The sequence below is a fragment of the Bos indicus genome, chromosome 29 (assembly GCF_029378745.1).
Source record: "Bos indicus isolate NIAB-ARS_2022 breed Sahiwal x Tharparkar chromosome 29, NIAB-ARS_B.indTharparkar_mat_pri_1.0, whole genome shotgun sequence".
Taxonomy (NCBI): Eukaryota; Metazoa; Chordata; class Mammalia; order Artiodactyla; family Bovidae; genus Bos; species Bos indicus.
In genome coordinates this window covers 48,280,461-48,296,425 of record NC_091788.1, presented here as the reverse complement: position 1 = coordinate 48,296,425, position 15,965 = coordinate 48,280,461, and the positions used below count along the sequence as shown (strand labels likewise).

Genomic DNA, 15,965 nt, shown 5'->3' with positions numbered 1-15,965 from the left:
CCTGCTGTGTCCGGTCCTCTGCAGCGCACTCCATTCGTCCTGGAGCTCGAGACTAGCACCGTCCTTTCCTTTGGGTTTTGGCGTCTGCAGGTCCAGCTCTCGTGTGGTGCCAGCATGTTTTGGGGACCCTGCGGGACTGGTGATGGCTGGCACTCCCCATGCCCCACTGCACACGCCCACTCAAAAGTGAATTCATGGCAAGTTTTTGAAAACTTCCGACGGCCCTTGCCACTCAGTCCTTACCCAGCTGGATGAGCCCGGAGCCGGTCTTCCCGGGGCTAACGACACACGGCACACACGGGCACCCTGCGGTCCTCCAGGGAGCTGGGAGTTAAGAGAACCAGTGACTCAGGTGTGTGTTGGTGCCGGAGCCCACTGTGGAGGCGGCCTGGACCACCGAAACCAAGACGCTTCAGGGTAGAGCGCCTGACCCCGGCAAAAGTGGGGCTGCAGGTCTCGGGGGGAGGGTTGCTGTTTGTCCAGAGGCTGGTTCTGTTCACGGAAGGGACCTCGGGCACAGGTCAAACCGTTTATCTCCCTTTACATATTAAAAGCAGAGACATCACTTTGCCAACGTAGTTCCGTATGATCAAAGCTGATTTTCCAATAGTCATGTACAGATGTGAGCTGAGCCATCAGGAAGGCTGAGCGCCGAAGAACTGATGCTTTGAAGCTGTGGAGAAGACTCTTGAGAGTCCCTTGGACTGCAAGGAGATCAAACCAGTCCATCCTAAAGGAAATCAATTCTGAATATTCACTGGAAGGACTGATGCTGAAGCTCGAATACTTTGGCCACCTGATGTGAAGAACTGACCCATTGGAAAAGACCCTGATGCTGGGAAAGATTGAAGGCAGGAGGAGAAGGGGACGACAGAGGATGAGATGGTTGGATGGCATCACTGACTCAATGGACATGAGCTTGAGCAAGCTCTGGGAGATGGAGATGGACAGGGAGGCCTGGCGTGCTGCGGTCCGTGGGGTCGCAAAGACTCAGGCACCACGTGGCAGCTGAACAACAGCAGCGACACAGAGGAGAGGCTGAGGGTCAGAGGCGTCGGTGCCCACCTGGGTCTCTCTGTGGCTCTGCAGTCAGACATTGACCTGCGCTCTGTCCTGTACCTGCAAACAGAGAAATGCCCTTGCTAGAGAAGCACTGTCCTTTCTCCTGGGGAGTTCTTGACCCGAGAGCAGGATTCTGAGTTCCTTCACTGAGGGGTTTAAACAGTGTTCTGAGCAAGTTGGGCCCCACTGTGCTGTCCTGCAGGGACGGTCTCTCCGTGGTCATGGAGGGCAGGTGATGGCCAGAGACGTCTGTGTCCTGATCCCTGGAACAGGTGACTGTGTCCAGATACGTGGTCAAGGGCAAGGAAGGTCACAGATGGAGAGAAGGTTAGACCACTGACTTTAAGATGAGGGGAGATGATCCTGGGTCCCAGGGCTCCTTAAATTGTGAGAGAGAGAGACAGACTCCAGAATCAGAATGATGGGGATTAGAGGGTTCGACCCACAGTGCCAGCTTGGGAGGTGGAGGAAGGGGTCACAACCGAGGAATGGGGAAGCCTCTAGAAGCCAGAAAAGGCAAAGGGACAGGCTCACCCCAGGAGCCCCCCACAGGCAGGAGCCCCGCCCACACCTTGATCTTAGCTCCTGAGACCCCCAGCAGATCCCGACCTACAGAATCGTAAGGTCATAGACTTCTGTTGTTCCTGGCCAGTAGATGTGTGGTCACTTGTTACAGCAGCCACAGGGAGCTAGTCCCCCAACCTTAGTGGGGACGTGGGATGCAGTCCAACTGTCTTTGAGGAGCAGGGTCCCTATTTTCCCTCCCCTCCCTCATGAGGCCCATATCAACCTCCCAGAAGGTGCTGGGTCCGTGGCCTGCAGCTGATGAAGTGACTGAGTGAGTGAGCCAAGCTGTCATGGTGTGAATGTGAGAAGTGGCTTCAGGTCAAAGTCGCGTCCCTCAGCCAGTGGTCCTCGGACGTGAGGTCTTGACCTCCGTGCCCAGCGGTGGGGTGGGCACCTGTCAGCCCAGCGCGGTGACCGTGGTGGTAGAGCTGGGTGCTGAGCTCCCTGGCCCCCTGCGCTGTGCGGGCTCACCAGCCCCTCACACTGGTTGCCCCCTTTCGTGAGTCCTGGGGTCTGGCCCCGGTGGGAGGTGATGGTGAACTTGAGACCCCGGCCCGCCCCCCGACACCTGCCTCTGTGCCCACCGAGGCTTCTTCCCACACTCCTGTCTCTGGTCCTCCACTGCATGGAGCCCATGGGCATTGTCGGTTTTAAAACAGAGAAGTTATTTCAGTCTCCATCCCCGTCGGTAATTTCTTTCCTCCTTATGGTTCGGAGCCTGCCCTTGGCTCAGGCCCGGGTGTAGCCTGAACAGTGTCTGATTTAAAACCCACCGGAGATGGCGGGAGCCTCGTGGGCGGGAGGTGTGGGGATGCTGGGGGCCCCGCCGGCCGACTCCAGGCAGGAAGCGCCACCTCGTGGGCTGGCAGGGGGCCACGTGGTGAGGGTGTGGGGCCCCCACGTGCAGGGGTCCTCTCGGTCCTTTCTGCCTCTTTGGGGCGAGGGGCTGACAGTAACAGCCAAAAAGATGTAGAGTCCAGGGGAGGGGCTGGAACAGAGGCGGGCAGGGGGGAGGCCTGGAGGTCCTCAAAGACCACTTCCTCTTCTCGCTGGGTCTCTGGAGCTCCATCTCTCTGTGTTTTTCTTTGTCTCTGTCTCTCCCTGTGTGTGTCTCTCTGTCTCTGTAGGTGTCTCTCCGTCTTCGTCTCTGTCTTGCTCACTCACCGTCTCTCTCTGACTCTCTGTGTATATCTGTCTCCCTCTCTATTTATCTCTGTGTCATTGTGTATCTCGGTCTCTGTCTGTGGATATCTGTGTGCCTCTCTGTCCCTGCCTTTGTCTGACTCCCCTTTTGCTGGGCTTGAGGCTCAGCTCCAGGGAACACACCCAGACAGGACTCTGAAGGCAGTGGAGGCCCCTCGTCTCTGAGTTTCGGTCCTGCACAGCGAGTGAGCTCAGCCAGTTGTCAGCTCCCAGGCTTGTGAGGCAGCCGTGCAGGTGGGCACGCCTGGGTTCTGTGCTCCCCTCCCTTGGACTCCGCGCTGCTGTCTCAGGCGCCCGGGGTCAGAGTGTCACTGGGCTGGGCCACAGCTGGAGGCCCTGGGGAGCACACTGAGGTGGGGGGAACGAACTGGGCAGCGTGACCTGGAAATGTCGTATCGTCTTTGCGCTCAGTCTGCTGTCCACGGCCGGCCTCAACTCTCTCACGGATCGGGGCAGCGTCTGGACCTCCCCATCCCCAGTGGGCTCCCTCTGGTTGTGCTGGCCTGGGGACGCCTGCCTGGGGCCAGGTTGGAGCGTGCCTGAGGGCATGCTGCCCCCGGGGGTGTTAGGAACCCCTCATGTTATCACAGTCGACACAGAGCGTAGGACCTGGAGGCAGGTGTCCACGGCTGCCCTGGCCAGCTGCACCATCTGTGGGCCCGCCGCCTGTCCAGACCCCTGGGTGAAATCCGGAGACACTGCCTTGGTCCACCTGGGTGACCAGAGTTTCTGTCCAGAACAACAGAGGAGCTGGAAGACAGGGAGGGCTCTTGTGGCTCAAGAGACGTAAAACCCACGTGAGCCGAGTCAAAGGAGGAAAGCTTCCCCCCACCACCCCGTAGGGACGCAGCGGCCTCTCCTGGACCCCGAGGCAGAACGTGTGGCCCGGCGGGTCCCAGAAGCGGGTTCTGGAAGCAGAATGTGGGGGGCTTTTGGGAGCCGAGCCAGCTCGGCCGTCTCCAGGCCTACACGTGTCCCCACTACCCTGAGCCTCTTGCCTCAACATCCATTCTTTCATGCCCCCGACTAGGTGTGCCCAGTGACAGCCTTGGTGCTCGAGCAGAGGCATCCTCTGTTTACACAGGGGACAGAGACTGGTCTCTCCTACTCCAGATTTCCTGGAGGGACTCTGATGAGCCGGGCTGGCAGTTCTGGTCAGGGCATGAGGTTCTGAGTACAGACGTGGTTGGGGTCTTCCTCTATCCCAGGGGCAGAAGGATGCTTTTCAAGACGGCTTCCTGGAGAACAGCAGTGGCCGACAGCCCATCGGGAAGGGACTTGGGCCCTCCCCACAGGCCATAAGGTCCATTCTGCTGCTGGCCCCATTTTACAGATGAGAAGACTGAGGCTTGGAGAGGCTCTTTCCTGCCCAGGGCCGTGCCGCTCACTAGGACTGAAGCTCACATTGCCTTGTCTAGAGGCAGGCTTCCCTCCCTGCCTCTCCTGTCCACGGCAACTCACAAGCGAGGGGACCGCCCCGCATGGGAGCCAGGTGGGGGTCGGGGCCTGGCGCTCACGCGGCCTCAGCCCTGCTGTGGTGTTCTCACCCTTTCCCCATGGCCATTTCTTGCCCCTACAGCCCACCTCCTCCCCACGCCACGCTTTGAGTCCTTTTTTGACCTTTCAGAGTCTTAATCAGTTTCTTTGAGGATTCCCCTTCTTGTTTCCTTTGCCAGGAACTCAATGATACTCAGTGACACTCGAGGCCCAGAGGCCACGAGACCTTCCCGGGCTTCCTCGCCAAGCTGGGAGGGATCTTCTCCCAGCAGCTCTACAGGAAGGGCTATTTTAGATGCTGACAATCTGAATCTCGTCATGCAATCTGTCACTCCCTTTCACGAGTCGAAAGAGGTATAGGGAATGGAATTTCTAGGGTTTTTTTTTTTCCTCTCACTGTAGATTTTTCTAGGCCATATTCCGAGACAAGCTTTCAGGGCACACCAGCTTAAACACTTTGTAGCCCTCTTCCGGGCAAGGGGGTTCGGTCTCCCGTCGCACGGGTGGTGGAGGGGGATGGGTCTCCCTGAGAAGGCAGAGCAGCTGTGGGGTCATTTCATCCAAATGTCTGGCTGGATGGTGGAGAAAATGAGAGTCCGGGGCGGCAGGGAGAGGTCGCGGGGCGTCGCCCCAAGGTCAAGGTGAGGACTCCAGTTTCGCAGTTTGCAGGGTGGCCACTTCCGCTCATTAGCATCAGAATTAAACTCAGTCTTCTGCGCCGTGTCCTCAACTTGTTCCAGTTTCACAGCCAGGGAGGTGGCCGTGCCAACGCTGGAAAAGAACAAAGGGGCCCAGAAACGTGGGTTTTTCCCCTGTGGTTTGTTACTCCACAGCTGTCGAGCACCTACTGTGTGCCAGGCTGTGTAGTAGGAGCTGAGGACCCAGCAGTGCAGTGAGCTTTGAGCGGGCGGAGGAATGTCCCAGAGAGACTCTCGCAAGTGCAAAGGCCCTGGGGTGCCAGTCAGTTCGTCAGGTTCAAGGGAGAAAAGAAAGTGTTAGTTGCTCAGTCGTGGCCAACTCTTTGAAACCCCTATGAACTGTAGCGCACCAGGCTCCTCTGTCCATGGGATTCTTCAGGCAAGAATTCTGGAGTGGGTACCTGTTCCCTTCTCCAGGGGATCTTCCCCACCCAGGGATCGAAACCCAGGTTTCCTGAATTGCAGGCAGTCTTTTACGTCCGAGCCACCAGGGAAGCCCAAGAGGAGGCTTATAGAGCAGGAGTGAAGTGATCCAGGAGGGAAGAGAGGAGAGGAGGGCTCAGAGGCGGACAGGGCCTCGTCGTGACAGACCTGTGGCCTCAGGGGCACAGGGAGGCAGAGGCAGCTCTGATGTCATTGGGAAACCATCGGAAAATGGTTAAGCAGAAAAGTGGCATCATCTGATACATTTTTCTGAAGCTCATTCTATATAGAGGTTCAGAAGATGATAGTCATTCAGACGAGAGTGGTAGTGACTGCTGGCCTCCAAGCTGAGTGGGACTAGGCGTTTCCATATGAAGCACTGAGCCTGAAACTGGCCCAGGAGGGGGCCCTGGTTGTGAACCATTCACTTCGAGAAGCTTCTGTGTCGTTTAGGAAATGTGAGTCAGTAGTTCCCGCTTAGCTGGTTGGTTTTTCAGCCTTGCTTTTCATAAGCAGAGAGGCCGCCCTCTCCGCTACTCACAGAGGCCTGTGATGCCTGCCGAGCTCTCTCCGTGTCCAGCAGAGTGTGCTCCTATTGCATCTTGGGTGGTTCTCCACTTTCTTCTACAAAGAACGGGCATCCTCCCAGACAGGGGGCCAGATTCAGCCTCTGTCTTGATTTTTGTCTGGTCTCCCTTTCTACCCTCGCCAGGACTCTTGGTTGCCAGAGAGCCAGTTCTGCCAGGCTTGAGCAAAAACATGGAGTGTACTGACTTGCATGACAGAGAAGACCATGCGTTGTCTGCATCAGTCAGCTTATCCAGGGAAAGCTGCAGTAACAAACATGCCTCTGATCTCAGTGGCCTGAAACCACGAAGGGTTCTTTCCTGCTCACACCACCTGTTTGAGCAGGAAAGGGGGCATCCCAGGGGGCACACATGGGGACCCAGATTCTTACAACAACCATCATCTCAGACATTTTGGTCGCCACGCCATGGGCAAAGAAACAGTATGGGGGTGAAGGGGGTGGGGGCGGGGAGAATCTTAGGAAGTGACATGAGTCAGTTTGGGGAAAACTCATTTGGACAAAACAAGTTTTGAGGATCCATCCAAGCATACACCCAGAGGGAATAAAGCCAGAAATCCTGAGTGAGTAGCTTTCATGACCACCAGAAGCAAAAATCCAGGGATTCTCAGCGACAGGCCCACGTGTCCCTCTGTCCCTGGGCCCAGCTTTCAGCCCTGCCTCTTGCTGTGTGCAGGCTGCATGGACAGGCTGGTTCTCCCCTTGACGTGCTGTGATGCCCACTGGCTGCCCACAGCCCGCGTCCTCCCACCTCATGGCCAAGATCGCCTTCCTCAGCCTCCAGACCTCAGAACGTCTCAGAAAAAGGCCATTGCCCCTCTGTGGGTCATGGATGGGTTGCTGGTGAAGATGCCTCCTCCCAGGGACCCAAGCAGATGCTGACCCACGGGACTGTGACTCGCAGTGGCTTGGGTGACCTCAGGCAGCTCAGGCAACCTCTCTGAGCCCCACCTTCCTCGCTTGTCAACCAGAAACAGGAACAGTATTGAGCTCATGCATATAAAGCACTTAGAATGTGTGTGGATGTTTGGAAACACAGTAGCTGTTGGCGACTGTCAGCCAGGCTCCAGAGGCACAATGCTGAGGGTCTGCTCTCACAGGATGTGTGATCTTGGAGGCCTTGAGGAGCAGAGGAGGACCCTACCCCTATCAGGAGGAACCAGATAACAGAGTGCTTCCCAGTCGCCAAGCACTGTTGCAGCATTTTCCATGAATTAATTCGTCTACTCCTCAACCACTTGCCTGTGAGTAGGAAGTGTTATTATCCCCACTTTACAAATGAAGAGCCTGGCGACCTGCAGCCAGTCAACAGCAGAGCTGGGCTCTGAATTCAGGCCAGTGTAGCCCCAGAGCCCACATCCCCCATCACAGCACTCTGCTGCTTCTGCAAAACAGCGGCAAGAAATCCACTTAGCCCTGGCTGCTGCAGGAAGACGAAATAAGGTGGACGACTTCATTTACTGGAAAAGAAAAAAAAAGCTAGCTTAGTAGAGCTGCCGTGAAGACAGGAATGATGGGAATGATGTTAATAGTGATGGTGACGATAGGGACGTGGTGATTGGTGGTGGTGATGAAGATGAGGCTGTGATGACGATGACGATCAGAGTAAGGGTGACGATGGTGGTGGTGAAGGTGAAGATGGTGGTGTGATGGTGGTGATGCTCATGGGGCTGGTGATGGTGAAGGTGGTGGTGGTGAACATGGTGGTGAAGATGGTGGTGTGATGGGGGTGATGCTCATGGGGCTGGTGATGGTGAAGGTGGTGGTGGTGAAGATGGTGGTGGTGAAGATGGTGGTGGTGAAGATGGTGGTGATGCTCGTGGGGCTGGTGGTGGTGATGGTGGTGAAGATGGTGGTGGTATGGTCCTGATGAACATGACGGTGGTGAGAGTAGAGATGCTGCTGCTGCTGTGATGAGGCTGATGGTGGCGGCACTGGTGACAGTAATGCTGAAGATGTGATGGGCCCCTTTGCTGTCCCTCAGAGCGGAAGTCTCACTGTGTCCAGAATCCAGAGGGCAGGGAATGTCCATGCGGTGGGAGTTGTTTACAAAGCAGTCAGAGATAATATTATCCCCAAAGCTGCCCTTTCTCTTGTAACACAATTGTGGGAGCAGAATGGAGCCCATTGTTTTTAAGGCCAGATTAAAAACTTGGTAAATCTGGTGTCAGTCTACATCCTTCTCTCCTTTGTCTAAAATTTTCTTGGTCCACAAAGTCCCAAACTCTGGGAACCCCTGGCTAGCAGATCTAGAAACGGTCTCTTTCTGAAACCTTTGTTTCCTCTGGTAAACACGTGGACATGTACACACACACACACACACACGGTGACTACACGCTCTGCTCCTGCGACCTGGAACCTCTGACCCCAGCCAGCGGCCGGCACGAGCCAGCTCTCAGAGCCCAGCAGTTCCCTAGACAACCAGCACAGAGCCTGCACGTGGGGCTTAAGCAACAGGAAATAAGCAATTGTAACAACAGTTAGCAGCCCATCCCCACAGTCATTCAATGGTTTCCTGAGCTGCATTGCTTAACCCCACAAATGGGTTCCAATCCTGCTTATCCTCCAGGGCCTGGGGAGTGTGTTGCCCCACTCGGATGTCACAGGGATGGCCTGGCCAGATGCTCTGCCTGGCCCACGTGCTCCCCCCTCCGCTACACAGTTATCTGACTCCTGGGGCCCTCAGCCAAGCCAGCATCCCCACCCCGCCCCCAAGATCCTGAGCTCCAGAGAGCAGAGCCCCACCCTCTCTGAGCCCTTCTAATCCCCACATGTGGGGCACGGGGCCTGGCCTCCAGGTGGACCTGATGAATGGTAACTAGACGTGAACATGTGCAGGATGCCAGGGAGGAGGATGGGGAGCACCTGGGCACGTGTGGCCCGGCTGCCAAGCACAGCGGACATACGTACAGCCCAGCTGGACCAGTGTCCCCAGGTCCCTCCGACTGTGCGAAGTGTGTTTCTATTTGCTGATTACAGTGGACTGTTGGGATTGGGTCTGCCAGCTCTGACATCACATGTCTGCCAAGAGTTAGACACCAGGGGTGATACAGAGAGAACTAAGGCCAGATCCCTGCCTTTAAGCACTGAAGGAGCACTCAGCCCTCACCAGGGACCCGTTGGTGTGGTCTGCTGGTTCTCAGCCTGGCCCTGGAGCCCGTCTGCTGGCCGAGGACCCATCCTAGACATGCTGTTCACCCAGCGTGTGCCTTGGCCTCGGCAATCCTCAGTAGACCCATCTGTAAAATGGGTCCAGCAGTCTTACCTCCCTCACCAGGCTTCTGTCACCAAGTGGGAGCCTGGATGGGCACAAATCGTGACCCAGGGGAGGGACTCGATAGATGTTAGTGAGGACAGAGATGTTACAGACCCAGGTTCTTGGACTCTTAAATCAACAGAAATGGATAAAGAGGCCAGATGAGGATCAGGCCAGGCGTTACTAGGACTCATACTGCCCCACAAGGGACAGAGGACCAGAAACTCGCTCCCTTGCTGCGCTCCAGGGGAGCGAGCTGGTTCCTTAAATGGGATGAGGGTAGGGGCGGGTTGGTGGGCTGGGCCAAAGGAGTGACTGAGGTGGTCTGCCCAGCCCCTCGGTGGTGCCGTGTGCAGAGATCACACGTGGTACCTGCTTTTGCTCCCTGTTCCTCAGAAGGGGCCGCTGGGCTTTTCGGTCTTTTGTATCTTGTCCAGAATCTGCCCCAACTGCACACACACGTGTTTGTTTTTAGTTCCTTTGAGTTTCTCTGTACCTGTCGCTCGAGGAGACGTTTGTCCGGTTGCAAACCTGCAGTGAGGGGTCCCACATCCCAGCCTGTCCCAAAGACAGTGATGATATAGCAAAGACAGATGCCGAGCGGAGGCGAGTGGCTCACTCCATGGCGAGGACACACGGGGACAGGAGGGTGGCATGAGATGGACCAAAGGCAGGGGACCACCCTTGGCTGGACTTGGCGGGATGTGCAGGGTGGCACACGTACCCCCTCCCCAGGGGCCATGACGGGCAGATGAGTGGGCACAGGAGCGGCACTCGGAACAGGGCTGGACTTGGCGGGATGTGCAGGGTGGCACACATACCCCCTCCCCAGGGGCCATGACGGGCAGATGAGTGGGCACAGGAGCAGCACTCGGAACAGGGCCTGGGACCCAGTCAGTGCTCAGCCTCAGGGAGCACGATGGGGATGCGGCTGTTACCCAGCTTCAGGGGATTCTAACTTTCGCATCACTGGAGCCTCAGGTGGAGTGATGAGAGAGGCCAGGGGAGCCGAGTCCCAGAGAACCTTTAAGGCAGTGTTAGCTGCTCTGACACCCAGGTCCCTGGAGTGTAGCCCAAGGCCGGACAAGTGTGCTGCCCACTTTAACAGCTAACGCACAGCGACCCAGGCATTGCTAGGAATCCTTGAGGATCCCATCATCCTCTCAGGCCTGGGAGTCCTAGCTTTGAGCTGGGAGAAGCAGCAAGAGAGGATATGGAGAGCTCCCTGGCCTCCATAGAAGCCAAGCTTGGAAGGGACACACACACACACCCCCCTCTCCCCTCCCCCCCTGCAGTGGCGTGTGCTCGAGTTCCATTGGTGAGAGCTGGTCACGTGGCCATGCCTGGCTGCAGGGGGTGCTGGGAAATGTAGTCCTAAGCTGGCTACCTGGTCCTCTCGGCCCCCCAAAGGCAATACCACACTTTATATTAATAGAAGGAGGCATGCATTTTTGCTGCATCAGCTGCCTCTGGGCCTGAAAGGAGTCAACTGTTATCAGGCATACCCTTCTCAACGCCTTTGCAGTTGTTCACATTTCCACTGGAAATGTGCTTTTGGGTTTGGATAACATCACATTTGCTTTGAAACGTGGGGTCAGAGAGATGGACAACAGAGTTACAAGGGTTTGCATGAGATTTCAGCCATCTTCCTGAAGCTAACCACAAAATTTCTCTGTATTTTTCCCAGGGTTTGGGAAAGAGGGTGTGCAGGGGGAAATATCTGAACAATAAGTCAGAAGCAGCCGTATTTCTTGCATTTGTGCTCTTGTGGGTTTTTTCCCTCTCCAGCTCTGAGCTGTCAATTAAGTCTAACTACACCATTCTTATAATTTCCCGTGAAATTTACCTCGAAATCTGCTGAGTAAGAGAAGTAAGCAGAGGACTTAATTAGGACCTTAATCACGTTTGTTTGGTTTTTGTTTGTTTTAGGAGAAAGTAACGATAATCAGGGGCTTCCCAGGTGGCACGGTGTAAAGATCCACCTGCCAATGCAGGAGACACAAGAGATGCGAGTTTGATCCCTGGGTTGGGAAGATCCCCTGAAGAAGGAAATGGCAACCCACTCCAGTATTCTTGCCAGGGACATCCCCTGCACAGAGGAGCCTGGGGGGAGCTACAGGCCATGGAGACGCAAAGAGTTGGACACGATTGAGTGACTGAACACACAATTATCAGCAAAATAGCAATAAAGATTCTTTTTTCCCCAAAGCAGTCATCCACAGGTTCTCATGTTTGCTGGACGGCTGGGCAGCGTCACTTCAGAATACCGTTCTAGCAGGTTCCATGTGCCGAGTGGGCTGCCACTGCTCCCACTGCGACCTGCACGGCCCTGTCTTCTTTGCAGAGCACATCCTGTACCACCTGGGGACCCTGGGACTCAGCCTCTACTGGGGACCGGAGCACGGGACTCTCCAGCAGTCATCCTTGGCGTTCATCGGCATCCCCCACAGTTTGCAAAGTTAGGCCACAGAGCAGGGCCTCATCTCTCTCCCAGATCTTTCCCCAGGAGAAGCGGGTCCCACACGTCCGAGGTCAGACAAACGCAGGGGCCCGGCCAGCCTCTCATGGTTTCAGCGTTTGGGGGCCGTGACTTTCTAAATGATGTCTCTCTTCCCTCTCTGTGCAGAAACTCGTGCAGACCGCAGCAAGAAACTCTTCCGGCACTACACAGTCGGCTCCTACGACAGCTTCGATGCCTCCAGGTAAGACGTGGTTCCTCCTGCCAGGCCCCCTCCGCTCAGAGATGCTCGTAGGGGTCAGGAAGGTGCTGGGCCATCCTGCATGGCGCACTTGGGTCCTTGGCTCGTCTCCTTCTGTGTGTCCCCCGTCACTCCCCCCCACCCCTGTGGACATGGGCTGGAATGATGGAGACCACCATCTTCCAGAGGACCCGCTCGAGAAGTGGTCTCTGGGCCACCTGCGGCTTGCGGTCGGGCTGGAGCGCACGGGTGGGGCGGCCAGGGGAGAGAAGGAGGAGAGCCTGGCCTTGTTTGAGAGGAAAGAGGGACAAGTAGGCAAGATGACCTTACTGGGCCGCAGGAGCCTGGAGGTGGCCCCACGTGGCAGCGTCTTCCTGGGGGACATGAGGGTGCCCTCCGACTTCCACCTCATTTGCATCTTCCCTGCTCCTCCTGGCCACTGAGCCGAAAGTTTGGTCAGAGGAGGGCTTGTCCTGTGACCCGAAAGCCGGCAGACCTTGCAGGAGGGGCGGGTTTGCTTTCTGGGTGCTTCGGAAGTGGCTCGCTTGGTTCCTACAGAGAGCGTTGTGGCACGGGGCAGGGGCTCAGATTTTCCAGCAGAAACACACTCGTGTAATGCAGGGAGCCCTTCCTCGGGTCCCCGGCACCCCTGCCTTTTAGCTCTGGGGGCCGTGGAGATGGCTGGGGTCCTGCTGGGCGAGGGGGAGCACCGTTTTGGACCACGACTCCAAGAAGAGCTGGGAACGAGCGGCACTTCTGGCCCGTGTGCCCGCCGCTGCGCCAGCTTCCCTGGCTCTGACTGTCCCCAGGCGCGAAGTTTCTCTGTCCCCCCCACCCAGACTAAGGGTTCTTACTGGACGAGGCGGGGGCGGGGGCTCAGTGAGGACCAGCCTGGGAAGCAGAGGAGGCAGGGCACACGCTCGCGCTCTGTCTCACCAGACGGCCAAGCGGGGGCCCCGTCTGGAGTTCCCTGCCCACCTCACATCCTGAGAAGTTCCGGGCTGGGGAAGATCCGGACTCCCTGCCCTCGGTTCTCCCCGGACTCTCTCAGGGGGTCTTAATGGTCATCTGCCTGCCGAGGGGTGGAACCTGGTTTCACATGTTTGTTTTTACTGAGTTAAAATTTCCATAACCTAGCAATGGCAACCCACTCCAGTACTCTTGCCTGGAAAATCCCATGGACAGAGGGGCCTGGCGGGGCTACAGTCCGTGGAGTCACAGAGTTGGATACGACTTAGCAGCTAAACAACAACATCACCTTTATCTGGTTCCAAAGCATTTCTGTTGCCCCGAAAAGAAGCCCCCTGACCCATGAAGCAGTCTCCATCCTCCCCTGCCCCACGCCCCTGCAGCCACCAGTCCGCTCTTTGTCGCTGAGGATTTGCCTGTTCTGGACATCTCCCAGAAAAATTGAATCCTACGGTGTGTGGCTTCTGCGAGTACCTTCTTTACTTAGTAGAATATTTTCAAGGTTCGTCCATGCTGTAGCGTGTGTCAGTGCTTCATCCCTTTTTTTCTGTAATTTTTTATTGAGGTGAAATACAAGTGGGCTTCCCTGAGAGCTCAGTTGGTAAAGAATCTGCCTGCAATGCAGGAGACCCTGGTTCTATTCCTGGGTCAGAAAGATCCACTGGAGAAGGCATAGGCTACCCACTGCAGAATTCTTGGGCTTCCCTGGTGGCTCAGCTGGTAAAGAATCCTCCTGCAATGCGGGAGACCTGGGTTCAATCCCTGAGTTGGGAGGATCCCCTGAAGAAGGGAAAGGCTACCCATTCTCCAGTATTCTAGCCTGGAGAACTTCATGGACTGTACAGTCCATGGGGTTGCAGAGAGTCGGACACAATTGCGCGACATTCACTTTCAGTGCAAAATGCAAGTAACATAAAATTTACCATCATAACCGTGTGTGAGTGTGTGGCTCAGTGGCACCAGGTACATTCACACTGCTGTCGTTCAGGCACTCAGTCGCGTCTGACTCTTTACAACCCCCCGAACTGCAGTTGTGTTTCAGTCGCTCAGTCGTGTCCGACTCTTTGCGACCCCACGGACTGCAGCACACCAGGCCTCCTGTTCTCGCCGTCTCCTGGAGCTTGCTCAGACTCATGTCCTTTGAGTCCGTGACGCCGTCATAACTGTGTCTGAGCGCACAGCTCAGGGGCATCAGGTACATTCACATTGCTCTGCAGCGGTTACCGCCATCCATTGCCAGAAAACTGTCATCTTCCCAACCTGACCCTCTGTCCCCATTAAACATTCACTCCCCACCCTCCCCCAGCGCATGCCCCCCACCATCCTGCTTCTGTCTCTAAGAATCTGACTGCTGTAGGGGCCTCCTCGTAAGTGGGGTCACACACTGTTTGTCGTCTATGTCTGGCTGCTTTCACAGAGCATAATGTCCTCAAGGTTCATCTGTGTCGTACCAGGTGTCAGAATAGCCTTCCTTTTTGAGGCTGAATAATATCGCGTCGTGGGGCGGGACCACGTTTGGCGTATCCATCCATCCGTGGGTGGGCACTTGAGCTGCTTCTACCTGCCGGCTGTTGTAAAGAGGCTGCTGTGGACACTTGTGGACAAGTGTTTGTTTGAACACCTGCTTCCAGTTCTTCTCTGTGAATACCTAGGCGGGGAGCTGCTGGTTTCTGTGTTCCCCTGTCCCAGCCTCCCTTCTCTCATAAACAAGATGTGCTGGAACAGAAATGTGATTCCAAGCAGAGTAGCCAGCCCCCTCTTTCAGAGGGCTTTCGGGCTCTTCAGACCTTGCTGAGACTGCCCACCTCCTGACCCTAAAAGCCCAGGCTGTGATCCGCAGCTTGGCCGCCAGCACAGTCCAGAAAGTGTGCTCAGAGAAGCGATGGTTTCCAGGGAGTCAGGCCCGCCCCTGGCTTCTGCCGATGAGTCTCTATCTGGGTCAGATGAGTTGTTTGTGCCTTAGCAGGAGGCCGCCCGCCAAAGTGGACCCTGGGCCCCTGGTCACGGTCAGCACGCTATCACACTTGGCTTCCATTCTAGCAGGGAGGGGTGCCTGAGGCTCCGAAAAAACTCCGGGAGCTGTTGCCATGGTGACTTGGAGGGCTGTCCAGGCTGGGAGTGGGGCTTTGAGGGAAGGGGGCCTCTGAGAGCTGGGAGGGCTGGGCGTGGCTCACCCACAGGCTGTGGCCTTGGCAGAGCCATGTCCCCACGAGATCCATCACCAGCAGAGTAGCCAGCAGGCCACCCTCCGCACGTGTGTGTGTGTGTGTGAGAGGGCGGGTGTGTACACACACTCAGCGCTTGAGATGGCTCAGCTGCTTCCCCACAGAGGCGCCATGGAAGGGCCTGACCTGATTGAGCTGGGAGGAGAGAAGACCCTGGGGCTGGGCGGTCTGGGCCACGTGTTCTGTGACTGAGACCAGGTCCAGAGAGCAGCAGGGATATCTGCTGTAGCTCGGCCAGCAAAGGACTTGTGGAGCCATCCTGGCTACTGAGCGACAGCACAGAGCCTCTCCCCATATAGGGAGGAAGTCAAGCAGGGTGGGCATCGTCTTGGTGGAATGTCACAGAAGCCTGGACCAGATGACCTCCGAGATGGGGGCCAGGTTAGCATCCCGGTTTTGGCCGCAGATGAAGGCTTGGGTTCTCCCTGGGTGCTGAGTGCCTGTTGTGGGCAGTACCCGAGATCGCAGAGGAGGAGGACTTTGGAAGCCCGCCCTCCTTTCCCACAAGGAGGAGTCCCACAGGCCCCCACGTGACGTGGTGTTGCCACAAAAGAAATCAGAATGACGATCGTTCTGTTAACTTCCTGCCACGTGCCAGCCACCTTGCACGGATCACAGCACCACTGACCAGTGACCCTGCCAGCCACCTGGAACACTGGTGTCATCTTCCACTTGGCAGGAGGACCCTGGAGAGGAGATGGCGGGGGTGGGGGGCAAGTTAGGGACCTGGCGCTCAGCCACGCGAGTGTCTGAGTATCAGAGTACACAGCCCATGCCTTC

General features: G+C 56.5%; 1 protein-coding gene across 2 annotated transcripts in view; it reads left to right on the top strand.

The window, feature by feature from the left end:
- SHANK2 (SH3 and multiple ankyrin repeat domains 2) overlaps positions 1 to 15,965 on the top strand; it is a 561,657-nt gene that overhangs the window by 346,805 nt on the left and 198,887 nt on the right. For both annotated transcript variants that reach the window (XM_070782471.1, XM_070782472.1), the window contains one exon: positions 11,919 to 11,994. In XM_070782471.1, coding sequence (XP_070638572.1) covers positions 11,919 to 11,994 — 76 coding nt within the window. The remainder of the gene's footprint in view (positions 1 to 11,918; positions 11,995 to 15,965) is intronic.